General features: G+C 47.8%; 2 protein-coding genes; one reads left to right on the top strand and one right to left on the bottom strand.

Annotated features, from left to right (window-relative positions):
• The first annotated feature begins 482 nt into the window (after positions 1-482).
• Positions 483-3707, top strand: GSTUM_00011144001 (uncharacterized protein). XM_002841738.2 has 5 exons: positions 483-996; positions 1072-1494; positions 1580-2349; positions 2410-3086; positions 3143-3707. The coding sequence occupies exons 1-5, from the start codon at positions 622-624 to the stop codon at positions 3274-3276; spliced, it is 2379 nt and encodes a 792-aa protein (XP_002841784.1). The 5' UTR covers positions 483-621; the 3' UTR covers positions 3277-3707.
• Positions 3708-13784: 10077 nt separating this feature from the next.
• Positions 13785-15684, bottom strand: GSTUM_00011143001 (uncharacterized protein; the record flags this gene model as incomplete). The annotated part of the gene is made up of 4 exons (XM_002841737.1): positions 13785-13952; positions 14007-14658; positions 14718-15554; positions 15626-15684. 4 exons carry the CDS (start codon positions 15682-15684, stop codon positions 13785-13787), a joined length of 1716 nt encoding a protein of 571 aa, XP_002841783.1.
• Positions 15685-15905: the final 221 nt, after the last annotated feature.

Genomic DNA, 15905 nt, shown 5'->3' with positions numbered 1-15905 from the left:
AGCAGAAGAACTAACTGCTAATTATATGAGATCTCCTATAATAGAGTACAATCATTTTCAAAATTATGACAATGGCCAATCACTTAATCTTCTAACTAGAGGATCAAAGAGGTCAAGGTATATAACAATATTGATGAGAACTCCTAGCTAGCAACCAGCTCATACTTGTAACCTTGTACTTTACAATTAAAAGTAGAAATTCCCAATTTCTACATAACTGTACTACTGTACCTTGCATGAAATATTTCATACCTATTTTGAACATCGAATAAAATACATCTTTAGTAATAAAATATGGTTTTTATACCGTATTATACGGTATTATACAAAATGGTATAAATACGATCCCAAACGCTAAAATCGATGGGGGGCCTGCAGGCCACCAGGTCGGGCCTGTGTTACTAAAGCTTCTTAGATGGAGCAACCTATTACCGGTAACCTATTCCCATACCATGGGAAACGGCCAACGATCATCAGTTTCAAACAGCAGGCATCACTCTCCTCCCCCCTCAATAAAAAAGACGACTCCCCAATATACAAAGATCAAGAGGAAAAAAACCATAAGAAATAAATACTCCCCACCGCTCTAGCTCCCGCTCCCTTGCCGGGAGCCCCCTAAGAATGCCCCGCTCTGCTGTTCCTGCTTCCTCCGTCGATTCCGAGGTCTCGCTGTCACTGCTTGTCTCTCTGATTATCGCGGGTGTTTTCGTCGTCTACAACTTTCTTTATGAACTAGTTGGGCTTCCACCGCTCTGGGAGCTGATCTTCGTAATGATTCCGGGGCTATTACTAGGTCCTAGGGCTCGTGAGACGCTGGAAAGCGCCTTTGGGATCTCAACGGATTGTGGTTTGGGAATTGTGGCTCGAGTTCGGAATCGTGCTGCTAGTCTCGTGGGCGGACAGTTGGTCCCTGCGGGATACTCACCGGATGGGGAAGGTTTGATCGGGGGATTGTGGAATTCCGGGAATACCTGTTACCAGAACTCGGTTTTGCAGGTAAGGGGTTCTGGTGATTTCTCGAGTGCGCGTGGTTTGGCGTCTTTTGTGTTGACTTAACGAACAATCTACCAGGCTATGGCTTCGCTCTCGCATCTCAAACCGCATCTCGCGTTGCTCTCGCTCTCGGAACTGGAGGATGGGCTGACGCCATCCGGGGCTCTTATCTCGCTAATCACCGACCTCAATACGCTTACCTCTGGTCCCCGCGCGTCTACACCTTCGCCGATTATCGTACGGGGGACGGATAATTCCGGATGGGTTTACAACGAACAACAAGATGCGCAGGAGTTTTTTCAGAAGCTTACGGGATCTTTAGAGAAGGAGGTTTCGAGGTTTCTGAGCCGGCGCAAGGAAAGTGCAGCGAGGGGGTTGGAAAGTGTACGGGAGTTGGAGGGAGTCGGCGGCGAGGAGAAGGCGCCGGTTTCGGGCGCTGACTCTGATGTAACCGTTGCGAAGGACTTGCGAAGCCCTTTTGAGGGATTGTTTGCTCAGAGAGTAGGCTGTCTGCATTGTGGATATGTGGAAGCTATAAGTTTGCAGCCATTTACTAGTTTGTCGCTATCTCTCCCATCTCAGGTAGATGTTCCCGCCGTTTTCGTACTTGAGCCTCACTAAGTTGCCGCACAAGTGGTCCTGTTCTCTGGAAGAGTGTCTATCAGAATTCACAGCAATAGAGAAAATCCCCGAAGTAGATTGCGACAAATGCACACTTTTGTCCCTCTGCAACAGACTCAAAAACTTCCTCGAGCCACCTGCCGGATCCGAAACCTCATCTCCGACCCTCCAAGAACCAACCAGGCTCGAAATGCAACAGCGTCTCACTGCTCTCGCGCGAGCGATAGAGGAAGACAACTTTTCCCCAAATGTGCCCGGAGTAAAGATCTCTCCAAAGCAGAAGATCTCGTCGACAAAGACGAAACAAACCATGATTGCTCGTCCCCCGCCAATACTAGTCCTGCATTTGAATAGGAGCCAGTATGACATAATGACCGGCCTGACCGGCAAGAACCACGCTGTGGTATCATTCCCCGCACGCCTTGACCTTGGCAAATCCGGAGCGGTCACACGACATGATACTGCAGGCGGAAGCTGGGGCCTAACCGTGGATCCAGCACTACCCATGTCCGGGCGTGTACCCAGATGGGTGGAGAAACCCATAGTAAGCCAGCAGGACTCTGGGAACGCCAATAAGATGCAACAAAAAGACTTCATCCGAGAGAACGGCCCTGAGGGAGTCCTCTACGAACTAAAGAGCGTAGTGGTACATCACGGCGGTCACCACAACGGGCACTACACTTGCTACCGGAAACTCCACAACACCTGGTTCAAAACTAGTGATCACGAGGTCTAGTTCGTAACCCTAACCCTGCCTAATATTTCCTTGTTATTGGGATGCTCACATCCGTACAGTGTCGTCGAAGAAAGTGCCGTCCTCAACATTGGGAAAGTATTCATGTTATTTTACGAGCGCGTGAATAATTTCCATGGGAACGGGAGTGCAAAGTTCGGACCTAACTCTTCGGTGAGCGGTGGACCTGGTACAACGCTTGTTGCCAACAGCTGTGGTGGTGAGCCAGACTACGGCATCGACGAGGACGAGCAGCACCCAAAGCCCAACGGCGCTACTATAACCCCCGGGAAGGACTTCCCCCCCGGGAGTACTTCTTCCTCATCTACGCGCAGTCCCGAAATCACACCCCCCGCAAGTCCAAAAAACCCCCCGGAGCTACCCATAGAGTCTAGCGAAGATGCGCACACACTTGTGGAAGCGTATCTTGCTGCACTGAAAACATATACTTCACTTCGTGGCACCATAACATCGACCCTTTCCGCCGGTCAGGTAGCACTATCACAGGTGGAAACGGATGAGTCAATCTTCGAAACCCCTACGACGCCAGAAAATGGTGTGGAGATTGACCTGGGTACGGGCTTCCGGATCCACACTTTCTCACCACCGGCAATAACGGAGCCAGCGACAAATGGCGTCCGCAAACGAAAAGGCGAAGACAAGGAAGCCTCCGCCAATGAGTCTTCCACCTCTACTCTGTCCGCGCCATTAAAAAAGGCGCAGGGGGGGCTCATTTCTGGTAACACCCCGCCCTTTTCTGTCCTCTGAATTCGCTCTTCCAGCTAACAGAAACAGTAACAGCAACAGAAACCATATCCTCCGCTTTGCAAACCCTACAGACCCTCGAGACACGTATAGCTTCAGATTCAGAAGCCTCATCGCTGCTGAAAGGAAGGTATAAACAACGGACTCAGGGAATTGTAGCCTAATATTTCCCCCTAATATTTTTCTTTATAATGGTTTGATTTTCAACAATTAATTTTTTAGTCTTTTTTTCTACCATTCAATCAACCACTTTTTGTTTGCCACTTACTTGGATTTGTGCGGGCGCATTGGGATGGCGTTTTAGAACCTTATTTTCTTTCTATTTCTCTTAATATTCCTCCCACTGTAAAGTGGAGTAGAGATTTCATGCTTGCACTTTATTCTTATAGGGTAGTAAATGGTAGGGCGCGGGTGTGCATATATGTTAAGCGGGTAGTTGTTGATTATGACAAGGGATGAGGGAAGGGCTGAGGGGAGATAGAGATGTGGTAATGGGTTAACCTGTAAAAGGGGTGAGGTGGAATTAATTTATGTTGTAAATTTAGTGATATGATGGATTGTTTAGCATAGCATGGGGGGGGGAGAAGATTTAAATAGGACTCTGACTATTACAATTTAGTTACCGATCGATGGTAGGGAGTACTCGGGTGATTAGGGTATTATAGTCTAGATGCTCCCCAAAGAAGGTTCTAAAGCCCTCCTTCATCTCTTAGGATCCAATACTAAGTCTTTGAAAATATTCAACATATATCAGCATACCCTCAATAATTAAGGCACGTATTTGCTATCAGACACGTCTCTGCAATGGCTTCTCATACAACAAACTATACAACATATCCGGACCCGAACACCACCTTCACCTACGTCACTTAGACAAGATACCCGATTCAAGCTCGCCCTGGAGGTGAAAAGCTTTTCACCCCAAGTACGATAGCAGAATTTATCACATCTAGAACACACCAGCCCCACAATGTGAGGGGTCGGCTCTCAGGAGATGCGCACCGTACCGCGACCCAAATACCTCCCCTTACAGACCAGCGGCGATTATACCTTCACCCGGGCTAGTGATATAGCAAGTACGTAGTGAGCCCAGATAGGGGGCGGGGGGGGGGATAATCCAACGGCTTGTTGGAGTCCATGATCCTCCTTCGAAGCTCGGTCCAGGTCCAGCAAAGCAAAGTGATGGAGTTGGAGGTGTGATATGGCACTCATCCGTAAGGGTATCATACCGCTTCGCAAAGGGATCTGATAGAAGATAAATGCGCTATCAGCCGCTGCGCATATTCCGTTCGCTCTTGTCTCGATAGACAGGGGGTTTGATACTCCCAACCTCTAATGATAAGCGTATTTTCTCTTCCGTCAGAGTCCCCTGCGGTAGGTAGGTAGGGATCTCGCTCACGAGCCATTTGCGGCTGCGTTACAATGGTGATGATGCTTCATGGCCTTCACAAAAACCCTCATAGTATGGTATATTGTGTGTGTGTGTATGTATAGCTTCTGTACCCGCCATCTGCTAATCAATCTTTGTCAACCATCTAATTATCGTGCGCCTAATCTGCCTTAACCTCCCCCCCCCCACACGCGCGAGATCGTATGGGTTCTTTTTTTTTTTTACAATATCGAACCTTTTGTGTTCATGTAATCTCACTCGGCGGCTAGGCGAATTGGAACATCCGTTGACCGCGGGTGCGATAGAATTTGGGCCCATATGGAACCAGAGGCGAATGAATGCGCAGTTATGATTATGGATGTAAACAACTTAGTGTTCCCTTGTGTGAGGACTGCCGGGCAGCGAGATCCTTTAGTGATCCATGTCCTCACTCTTTTTTTTTTTTTTGGTAAAAGATTTACGCACCTAGATAGAATTCCTATCCCGGAATGTTCCCCTCATTTCTTTACTTTAGTTGGGCTAGACTGAATGTTGATCTCAATACTTGAAGTGGATGACCTAGACACAGCCCCCCCCCCAAATCACTTCATATTATTTCTCTTGTTTATCAGCAAGGAAAATTAGAAGAAAGAACCATATTTTATATTAAGTCTTTTGCCAGACTCACGTGGTGATTGTGACGATGAACCAGCAAAAGGTGCAAAGAAACTCGGGGTGCCGGTATCATAACTCGCTCCCACCGGCATCCACTCGTAGAAGGGGATGTACAAGATAAAACAGAAGGGGATGGTGGGGGGAAAGGGAATCATACGGGTAGAGAGAAGTGACCCACGGGAAACCCCCCCCTCTGGGGTGTATCCCAGTTCTGAATACAACAGCTCAGAGCTCAGGAATTCGTCAGATGCCTTGCGAGGAAATAAATTGGTGCATTAAAGACCGGAAACCGATTTTCATGGAGCGCATATGCGTGCTACTCGCGCGGCCGAGTTGAAGCTTGACAGCACCCTTATGGTAGTGATTGCTGGGGCCGATGAATTCGTTCCCCCAAAGCGTCAAACCAAGTGATGTAATTCCATATATCGTAGAAAATAGGCTGTGGCATGTGGACGAAAAACATGCACTCGTGAGGAGGTGCAAAGCTCTTCGGGATGGGGTTCATCAAAAGTGTCGAGCATTTCACAAGAAGCTTCGAAGGGTGTTACTTGGTAATGGAAACAATAATTTCAATTGCTAGATTTGTTATATAGATATGCGATAGTTTGTCAGGTTATGTGCCGAAAGAAATTGGATAAAACTAGATTATTATTTTTTGTATCATATGTGATTATTGTGATTATTAACTGTGTTGCTTGCCCTACGGGCTCGTTGCTGGTCAGGCGATCACTGCTGTAAGAAGGCATCAGGCTTCAACTCGGCCGCGCGAGTATTTCCCACTAGGCGGTGGAGATGTAGAGGGAAGGAGGTGAGTATGTCGATGTGACGTTTAGAGCGACACAAAGCCGGCCGGGTCGCTCTATAACGTTTTAGTGGCCTTGAAGGCTTCTCAAGATGGCAGCACCGGGGCAGTGACGGTTGCGTGGGTGGGTATGAGAACGAATGCTGAGGGTGCTTTAGACTGATTTGATATAGGATCATCTGAGTGAGAAAGGGGAGCGACTCCAGCGATCTTGTGTCTTGTGTCGGAAAGAATCCCTTCTCGTTGCGATACCGGACCAAATCTTACTTTCTCTTGAGCACTCACAGCAAAGACGGAGATTTGTTTCATCACGCCGCTGTTACGTGATGTTTTGTGACTGGAAGGCCCTGGTTCTGATAACAACCTCACCACACCAATATGCCCGGATCCGGCAGCGCGTGAGAGTGGTGTCCGGCCATCCTTACACGACAAATCGAGGTTGACATCACGCCATCCCTAGAGCATCTTCTCTGCCCCCCCAAGGTCCCGCTGGCCGACCTATGGGAGCGGTGTCCGGCCATCCATCTGACGAATCCAGAATGATATATTCCCGTTTCAGGAGCAGCCTAACCAGGTCCTCATGTCCAGCCTTCGCGGCATGTATGAGTGTGCAATCCCCGCATTTGGTAACCCATATTAATGACATTGCATCGTTGGGATCAGGCCTCAGGTCCCATATTTCATGTCCACCACGGCAGCCGTTATTTCGGCAACCTATGTATGCGATGCAGGGTAGCCCAGTAAGTCTCCGAAGATCAGGATGTCTACTATGGTAGTGGTCCCCGCGGGACAAGAAGTCAACACCCCACTCACGTAGGCGGATGTCAGCCGACATGTGGTTCGCATCCCGTTGAAGTCGAATGCGGGGCGTTTCGCACCTTCCGTCACCTCCCTAGCATGGAATCGCCGGCGACATGAGGCATATTGGAGGAACAGCGCTGTCAGTGGGATAGTACCGAGAGTAGTTGGAAACCCCACAGATGGACTGAAAGTTGACATAGGTGAGGCATATTTCCGCCATCGTTGAGCAAGGTATGACGAATAAGCGGGGGATACCGCAAGATATCATACTCTTAAAGTGAAGCGCGTGAGATAGACTGCAGATACTTGCTCACTAGTCGCAACAAGTCCTAAAGCGTAGCTCAATAAGGTCCTTATCAACGGGACACTACAGCATTAGGGTTTATAGTTCCCACTCCCAAAGCTAATCAACTCTCCTGCTCTTACCAGCCTCCCGGAATGTGAAATCCACATCAATGCTTCCATCCCAAGCTTCACTTCGCTTCCTTCCTGCTCTCTGGTACGACCCAATGTTGTGCTGTATGCGCCATCGTTGGTCATCTTCTGAAGCGTTTGCCTTCTCTGAGGTTGTCGCATCCTCTAGAATTGTATCCATGATGGGGGGAATGGGGAGAAATCTAGAGACCATTGTTAGCTGATAACCTTGAATCCACTATCTTCATACACCCCGGAGATTCCGGCCGAGTACGAAATAAAATTGAAGATGCTGTTATTAATGGACTTCTTAGACCCGACCAATGTTCACTGTAAGAACATCGGTCTCCAATTCCGTATCCATTGCATCTAGCTCCGAATCCTTTTTCAACTTCATAGCAAGATATTCCCTAATATCCTTCTTGGTGGGCTTTATGGGGTTAGATCGGGATACGCCGGGAAATATTTCTCCATTTCTTCTCCGAATGTATGGCCCACAGTAATGGACAGCCAAGTGCTTGGGCATTCCTGGACAATATATCATACCGTAAAGAGTCCCAAAGTTCGCGGGGAGTTTTGCGGGAACTCATCCAAAGCGTCAATGCCGATAAATCCCCCTGGCAAAGATGAGAGACTTGCGCGGATAGCTCTTTATGGGCATGGGAGTCGCGGTACATATAAGCGACGGCCATGTTTGTCCTCATCAACCGCATCGCGCAGTGTACCTGTGATAAAAGAGCTGATGTTTACGCGCTCAGCTTTACCCGCTACCAGTATCCCAATCGAGCTACTTTTTCACACACCTCAGTGTCTTTCCCGCTTCTGGACCCCCGCAACAGGAAAACACAGGATTGACAACCCAGTCCTCGCTTGTACCAGTATGCCATTTCTCAAATCCGCTCGCTCGAAGCCAGTCTCGTACTCCATCTACGGCGCCCGGCCCTCACTCACAGCCTGATGCCTTTCCCGAGGTGCCAAGGGAGACGACCACCACTCCATAGTCCGGCTCTTCTCGCTCCCCACCGATATCCCGCAGTTCCACACATTCTTGTAGCTGTTCCGTCACATTACCAACGTTCCCGTTTATAGTAATGGCCGGGTTCCCATATGTCACAGAACCCTTGTTGTCTTGTCCACGGCACCGTTCTTGTTGTTGTTGTTGTTCTTGTTGCTGTTGTTGTTGGTGATTTGGGGTGGTGCTGTTGGTGAATGAAAAGGGGGTGACGGGGGAGCGAAAGGAATTTTTCTGGACGGGATTGGGCGAAGGCGGGAGATGCAGAAAAGTTGAGCCTTAACTCGTACTCGTACAAGCGCTGCCAGTGCCGTATGGTGCTCGGGGGTGGACATTAGTGATGGGATGGACAGGGGTTTTGAGTCCGGGCACTCATTACCGTCGGAGGTAAAAAAAGTATTTATTTTGGCATAAATAGTACCAGGAAGGGTAAGAAGCTTTGGCCTCTTGGTTATTTGACATCTTGAATCCCTATCTATCTCATCACTTGCCTCTCCATATCTGAGCACAGTACGATACCGGTGCTCGAGTACGGTACTCAAGTCGCAAGATTGAAGTTGCTTTTTCTTGAGCGGTTGCCACCAAAAGAAACGCAGCTCGAGTCCGGGTACAGAGCAGTGTGATCCCAGTATACCACTATCCAATCATTTCTTCGTCAAGGGAAAAAACGTACGCACGGTCATATAGGAGGGCTGTGCTCGCCATCCCTGACAAGTGGTGATTCGCATTTCCCGTTCTATCAAGCAGCAAGATCTGCACTACTCGAGCATCCTGACTGTCTCGAAACCACCTCCAGAGCCAGTACTACTCGGGTATGGACGTGGGTGACCGGACACCCAGGGATTACTGAGGTCCGGGCGAATGCTTGTGCATAGGCAAGACATTTTTAAAGCAGCACAGTATTTCATCCATTCTCGGTCTATGTCTATATTCAGTTAGAGGAACAAATGTGACTAGAGCTGAACAACAGGAGAAACAAGTACTTGAGTAGGATCGTGAGGTATCGTAGAATCTCAGAACTGGAGGTATCTCCGATTACAGGTTTCCAATGGGGGAGAACTTCCTTCATCAGCTAAGTTGACTCAATGTCTTTCATCGGTAAAAGCTATTCTTGTATTAGTGTAGAACATAGAACAGACAACTCGAGAAACTTGCATACAAGAAATACGAGAAGTTGTAGAGGAAAATAACATGTAAAATGGGTATGTGCCTATGGAATAGAGATAGAGAACTAGAATATAAAAGCCGGGAAGAAAGAAAGGTAAGTTCTATCAAGCATCTGATATACGCAAATCCACTCCCTAATCCCAAAGTCTCCTTTCTTTCCAATTAGTTTGCAGTCATTCCTTTAATCTTTTCCTATCATCTCTAATGTCTTCCCTTTCAAATTGGACTCAGCCAGACAATGAGTATGACCTGCTGGATTTAGGTTATGATGAATCTAATTTCAGCTCAGATAATGATTCTGAACTTGAATTTGAAGCAGATTCGAGTTCTGAAGCCTCCAATTCTATTTCACTAGCTGATGCTAGTCCTATGCCTCCTCTTCGCCTTTCTCTCTCACCTTTCGATCCTGAATTACCTATGAATCCACCAGTCGAGCAGCACCACTACATAGCTCCAATTTCCGAGGATATTGTTCAAGCTCGAGCTGTAATCAGAAACAAAAACCGAATGCGGCTCCAGACAATACTTAACGATATTCGGGGAAACCGCAAAGAACTAGACGAAAAACACCGTTATTTTATTTTCACTCTTCGCTATCAGGCTGGTTGGTCTGTTCGTCGTGTTGCACGTACTCTAAAACTGGCCAAATCTACAGTCTCTGATATTGGTCCCGATGAAAATTCGATTACCATTCAGCCCCGTTCAGGTCCTTCCTCCAAGCTTACGGGGGAGCAACTTCAGCAGCTTATCATACAAGCTACAGCAAATTCTCATACCCGCCGTCTTCCGTTAATCGAGGTAGCTCAGCGTGCTGGTATCGACGCTTCCCCACGCCTACTCCGTAAAGCCTTTGCAGAAAAAGGCTACCATTGTCGTGTCGCCCGCCAAAAACCATTCCTCAGCGTTGCTAATAAGGAAAGGCGACTTCAATTTGCAACAACCTACTTGCATTAGACCCCTGATGACTGGGCCCGTGTTCTTTGGACCGATGAAAGTTCTTTCAACATTGGTGGCGCACATGGAACTATTTGGGTTACATGGAAACCTGGAGAAGAATACCTGGAGGATTGCTTAGTACCGAAGTTTAAAAAACTTGGATCGCTTATGGTATGGGGGGCTATGACAGCTCCCGGGTTGAAGAGAATGGTTATTTGGGATAAAGGATGGGGACGAATCACTAGTGCTAGCTATGTTCGTCACATCCTGATTTCCTATATCTCTCCTATTTTTGAAGGCGAAAAATGGTATCACGGTCCCGGAAATCCAGTCTACTGTGTCGAAGATAATGCTTCTCCCCATTCTGCTCGTGCTACTGCTGCTGCCCGGAAGGAACACCTCATTACACCACTTTCTGAAGGCTGGCCCCCCGCTTCCCCAGACCTCAACCCCATTGAAGAAATTTGGCGCCGGATGAAAGACTTCCTCTACCGTTTACCTGAACGACCTACCACAGTTAGGAGTATGGAAGAGGCTGTATGGGCAGCTTGGGAATCTATTTCAGATGATGATTGCGAGCAGATTGTGAATACTATGCCAGACAGAATCCAGGCTGTCTTTGATGCACAAGGAGGTCATACCATGTACTAAATATCTCTCATTTATTCCTTTCCTTTCCACTCCTATATTTATCTATCCTTCTTGTTTTCCTCCTTTTTTTGTTTAATTTTTAATTTTTAATTTTTAATATTTCATATTATTATTATTGTTATTGTTATCATTAATTGTACCGGAAATGGATTTGGTTTTTCTTCTTTATAATTGTATTGGGAAATTTTTTCAATTAATTTTATTCAACTTTTGCTCCTACGAGTACTCTATCTCTCTAACTTCATGAGCGCCATACTCATATGATGAACAAAAAACCTTGCTGCTATAAAGGTGTCTTGCCTGTACACGAGCATTCGCCCGGACCTCACTAATCCCTGAGTGTCCGGTCACCCACGTCCATACCCGAGTAACACCGCAGTTCATTTCTCCAGTTCTCGATTTATGAATTGCACGAGTCCCCTGCCGAACCGTGCTGGACTGGTGTGGTGAGACTCCATGTCACAGAGATATCCCTGGGGAGCACGGGACCTGAAAGCCCGAGGGCTGTTACTCTTGACACACTGCCAATGAATGTTCCGGTTGGTTTGCTTTATGCCAACACTTGATGATAAGCAACCTCAATTCTGTATCCGTACTTGAGGATAAGGCTGCCTATCGAGGAGGGCTATGGTTTCGTGAACCAAGAAACGGGGTTCAAGATGGATGAGGGGCGAGAGGTTGAAGTGCTGGGGAGAAACCTATCTATTGATAGGGTAGCTAGAGATGTTTTAGTAGAAAGTAGGGATAATTAACCAGCAAAATAATCCCCGTCCTATACAAAAACATCTCCCCTGGTGATTATTAGCACATCAGTACTCAAGCACCCACCCGTACCTGCAGCGGGGAATCCAGAACTATCTCCAGTCACGCTCCCTGAAGAGGAGGGTCAGCCTCGCTTCACACAAGGTCACTTACCCCCCAACCTTGCAATAGCGCCCCCTCACCGACCAACCATCGTAGATTCATAGCGCAAAATCTACGCGCTTCTTCGTATGCATGATAGCATCAATAATCGGTGCCGCTGGGGCGTCTGCAGTCTGCCAGACCTTTATTCCTTTTCTTCCGGAGCCCCCCTGTCAGGTACTGTGCTGTAGTCTGTCTGCAGGGCATTAAGTTAGTAGTTGGAAAGCGATGTTCCAGAAGGTCAGAGAGAAAACAACGTTTGGTGTGGGTACTAGTACCTATCGGGAGGTTTAAGGGCGGTGAAAGTACCGTACATAAGGCAGCCTACCATATCTATCCTATCGGTTCCGGGAGGAAAATTGTATAGTAAATAGGGATTTACGAGTGACCTTCTTGCAAGCCCATTCTGTAAAAAAGGGGGTAGGAAGATGTTGGGCAACTTGATTGACTTTTTTTTTAGGTTGCCAGAAAGGCTTCGCTAACTTGTGGGCGCTGAAGAGCAGGTGGATGTCAATCGCAAAGGCGCAAGTACCTTACTGGCTATGAAATATTTTTTTCACCTGACCATACGGACGTAGACATTCTGCAACATGCTAGACTCCACTCCAACTACCGCACCAATATGGGCTTCGACAGGGATCCCGCGGGGGCCGGAGATATGCCCTTCTCAAGGACATCGAGTGAGCCTCGAGGACACCCAATAAGAATAAGAATACAGTGAGTAAGGGGGGGGGGTATTTTTAGAGAATTACCATTGCCTTTGTTCTGCAAGTAGTACTGCACGAATAACACTGCTCCGCATCCCCGCGTGTACACGGCTTCAGTGTGCTTGGGGCAGTGGTAAATTATTAGGACAACCTGTGATCTGAGCGTAATTTCTCTATTGGGCTTTTAATTCAGATCCTACACGCTTTAGCAATATCCGGTAAGAATTGATACCCGTTCCGGGAGGTTTGCTCGATTCCACCACTGATCCACTGTGCTTGCCCCAATACTTCACCCTTGCCCCGGGTACGGAGCTACAAGTACAAGTGCTCGAGCACCGTATGCTGCCGTGGGCTCTCCGCTTACTTGATACCGGCACCGTCACGAAGCACGGACGCCGTGGCCTGCCTCGCATGGGCTATAATCGCTGCGGGCCAGGAGTGGAAAGGGCCAACTGGTCATAGCAGTTGGCCTGCATTTACAACAAGGGTGTTCATGGCCTGAATCATGGGGTATTAAAGGTAGAAGAAAAAATGCACTCCGAGCTATCTTTATTCTCTCTGGGATTCAATCAGGATGGGCATTGGAATGGTTGGGTAAGATAATATGATACCACTCATACCGGCTTGGACTATGATACATAATATTGCGAAGACAAGAATTCTGGATTGCACTAGGGGATCCATTTTGGAACTACTTTCCAATTATCCTATAAGTATGAAAATTAGGAAGGTTAAATTGAAACGGGTGGAGAGGTGGAAAAGACAGATATTAAATTTTGATCAACCCGAGAATGACGTGGAGTGAGGAATGGGAAGGAAAGGAAGACCACATGAGAGCTGGTGCTGTACTGTACTCGCAACCAAATTCATGGGAGCTCATGACGAACAGCAATAGTGGCTCAAATAATATCATTGAAACAGCAGCAGGCCAGCCTCTGTAGACTCTGAGCGTACTAATTCATTGGGTCACATGAACCACTTCCTCAGCAACAGCATCTGTAATCTTTGTAATTAGTGATAAATTTAACCCAGTTTAAAAATATAGAACAAGAAAAAAAAATACCCTCTCCACCAAACAAGAAGGAACAAGAAGGAAAGGAACAAGAAGGAAAGGAACAAGAAGGAAAGAAAGGAAACAGAAATGAGATGCCCCAAAACTCTTCCAGCGTGGGAGTGGGGCAAAGGATAAGAAAATACAGTATGTGTTGAACACGATTCCAGGTAGCCAATTTCCACTATTTCTCTTTTTTAGTTTCTTCGTCATTGCTGATGCCGTGAGCCTTCTTAAATTCCTCAACCATACCGCGGTAATCTTCCGGGATGTATGGCTCGAAAAAGTCCGAAATTGCGTCAGGTTTTCTTTGTGATTTGACACCGATGTCTTGGAGGAGTTTGTCGACGATCTATGATTGATTAGCATGTGCTCGAATGGAATTTATGACCTGGTGGGTAGTTACGGGAAGGAATTCATAAAACTGATAAGTGAACTTATGGCCTAAGTTCAGGTAGCGTCTTCGAGCAAAAGCATTGGAAACAGCAACTTCATGCTCCATTTCCCCAAAACTCTTTCCTGGGTGAATCCGTCCGGACATCCAAGCAACAGTCCATAATGCCATAGCCTCAGACATTATAGAAGTCGAGTACGTCTTAACCGTGCCGACAAAAACGAGTGACCGATCCGGCTTCTCTCCAGACAGGAGCGGCAAGGGAACCATATCGCGCCAAAGCCTATATGGGGTATACCCTACCGGGATCTTCTTGTGTGGCGGGGGCTTCCCAAGACGCGGGAATCGCTCCACTACCTCCTTATCTGCGACTTCTTCCAGATAGCCCCACTTCATGCTGACCTCGGGAGGACATTGCTTGACGGGTGTTGGAAGTCCGAGGTTTGCGCCGTCCTCAAGGGAGAAGGCGGGTTGGATTACATCGTAGCCGGTAGCGTAGATGACGGCGTCAGCGCGGTGAGAGGAGCCATCATCCAAGTGTACTTGGTCGCCTTCAAGCTTCTCGATGGTATTGCGGTGGACGGTGATTTGGCAGCCGCAGTGAATCCAGTCGACGATCTCTGGCTGCGTTAGGACCGCGGGCCCGACGTTGATCCAGTAGGCGCTGTCGAGGATATCAGTACTTGAATGCGTCGAGTTGGATCCCATTTGGATTGTGCTTACCCATGATCGACAATATTCGGTGTTAGCTTAGCCATATTCTCACTCTTGGTGTATTCTACGTTACTCTGCATCGAATTTGTGGCGCGTCCCCAGTACTTCCAGTGAAGCCATTGTCCCAAGAAGTTCTTTCCACTGTGTAATGCCCAGTGCCACCAACCGTTTGTGTGAAGACTGGGGTGCAATTTGGAGGAGAATCTGGAGGTGGCAAAGTCATCGAGAACTTTCCCATTAGCAACTCCGGTGAGTAGCGGAGGAACACCTCCACCTCCCTTCCTAACGACCCAATTGACGTGTTTTCCGTTCGTAACACAACTATATATGGCATCAATTGCGGACTTGCCACCGCCATATACAGTGACGTTCTTGACAGCGGGAGATGTGATATAGTCGTAATATGTGCCCAGTTCTCTTGAGTGAAAGATCTTGGAAGTGGGTTTCTCGCTCGGGATATTGGGCATGATGGGCTTGGATGTCAACCCGGTCGCAACAATAAGTCTGTCACAAGTCATGAGTTCCGAATCGTCGTTGATCCAGACGTCCCATCTCTTGCCGTCCTCGTTGCGCACAATCCTGGTAACGACAGTTTTAAACCTGATGCGCTGCTTGATGCCGAATTCCTCGACGTAATCGTTCATGTATGCGTGGATCTTGAAGGCCGGGACAAATGAGTTCCTGTCTCCGCCCCCGATATCGATGTTACGGTCTGAATATTCGTATCTGCCGTATCGCTGTTGAGCGAGAAGGCTTGGGTAAATACGCGATCGACTCCATGTGCCTCCAATGGTCTCATCGGACTCCAAGATTGTCAGGTCGACATGCGGCTCGACCTGAAGATATCTAATGAAAGGTCAACCCCGTCACGTCGTCGAGGAAAATATAAGATACATGTTGAACGGAAGGAGGCGTACGTTTTTGCGGCAACCAGTCCAAACCACCCAGCACCGATGACAATCACTTTTGTAGACATTGCATAAGAAAGACAAGTGGTGCACCAAGATGAGATTGAGACTTCAGGACGATCAAGTTTCCGTGACTGAACGGAGGTCCATCCAGCGTCTGTGCCTGGTATAAATACACTACTAAGGTACCCCCGGGACCCCGAAGGCCCGCCCCTCCCCCTGCGGACGTCCTCTCGTGCAGGACTTTCGCAGGGATTCCTCCTCCCCCATTCTTTCCCTGCGTTCTACC

The sequence above is a fragment of the Tuber melanosporum genome (assembly GCF_000151645.1).
Source record: "Tuber melanosporum whole genome shotgun sequence assembly, scaffold_8, strain Mel28".
NCBI lineage: Eukaryota > Fungi > Ascomycota > Pezizomycetes > Pezizales > Tuberaceae > Tuber > Tuber melanosporum.
This window is presented reverse-complemented; position numbering and strand designations above follow the sequence as displayed.

What these genes read in the sequence shown, in the direction of transcription:
- GSTUM_00011144001 (XM_002841738.2), top strand. Translation starts at nt 622, where the DNA reads ATGCCCCGCTCTGCTGTTCCTGCTTCCTCCGTCGATTCCGAGGTCTCG. An exon ending in ACCAGAACTCGGTTTTGCAG is followed by an intron (nt 997 to 1,071) that starts GTAAGGGGTTCT and finishes ACAATCTACCAG; the next exon opens with GCTATGGCTTCGCTCTCGCA. An exon ending in ACTAGTGATCACGAGGTCTA is followed by an intron (nt 2,350 to 2,409) that starts GTTCGTAACCCT and finishes ACATCCGTACAG; the next exon opens with TGTCGTCGAAGAAAGTGCCG.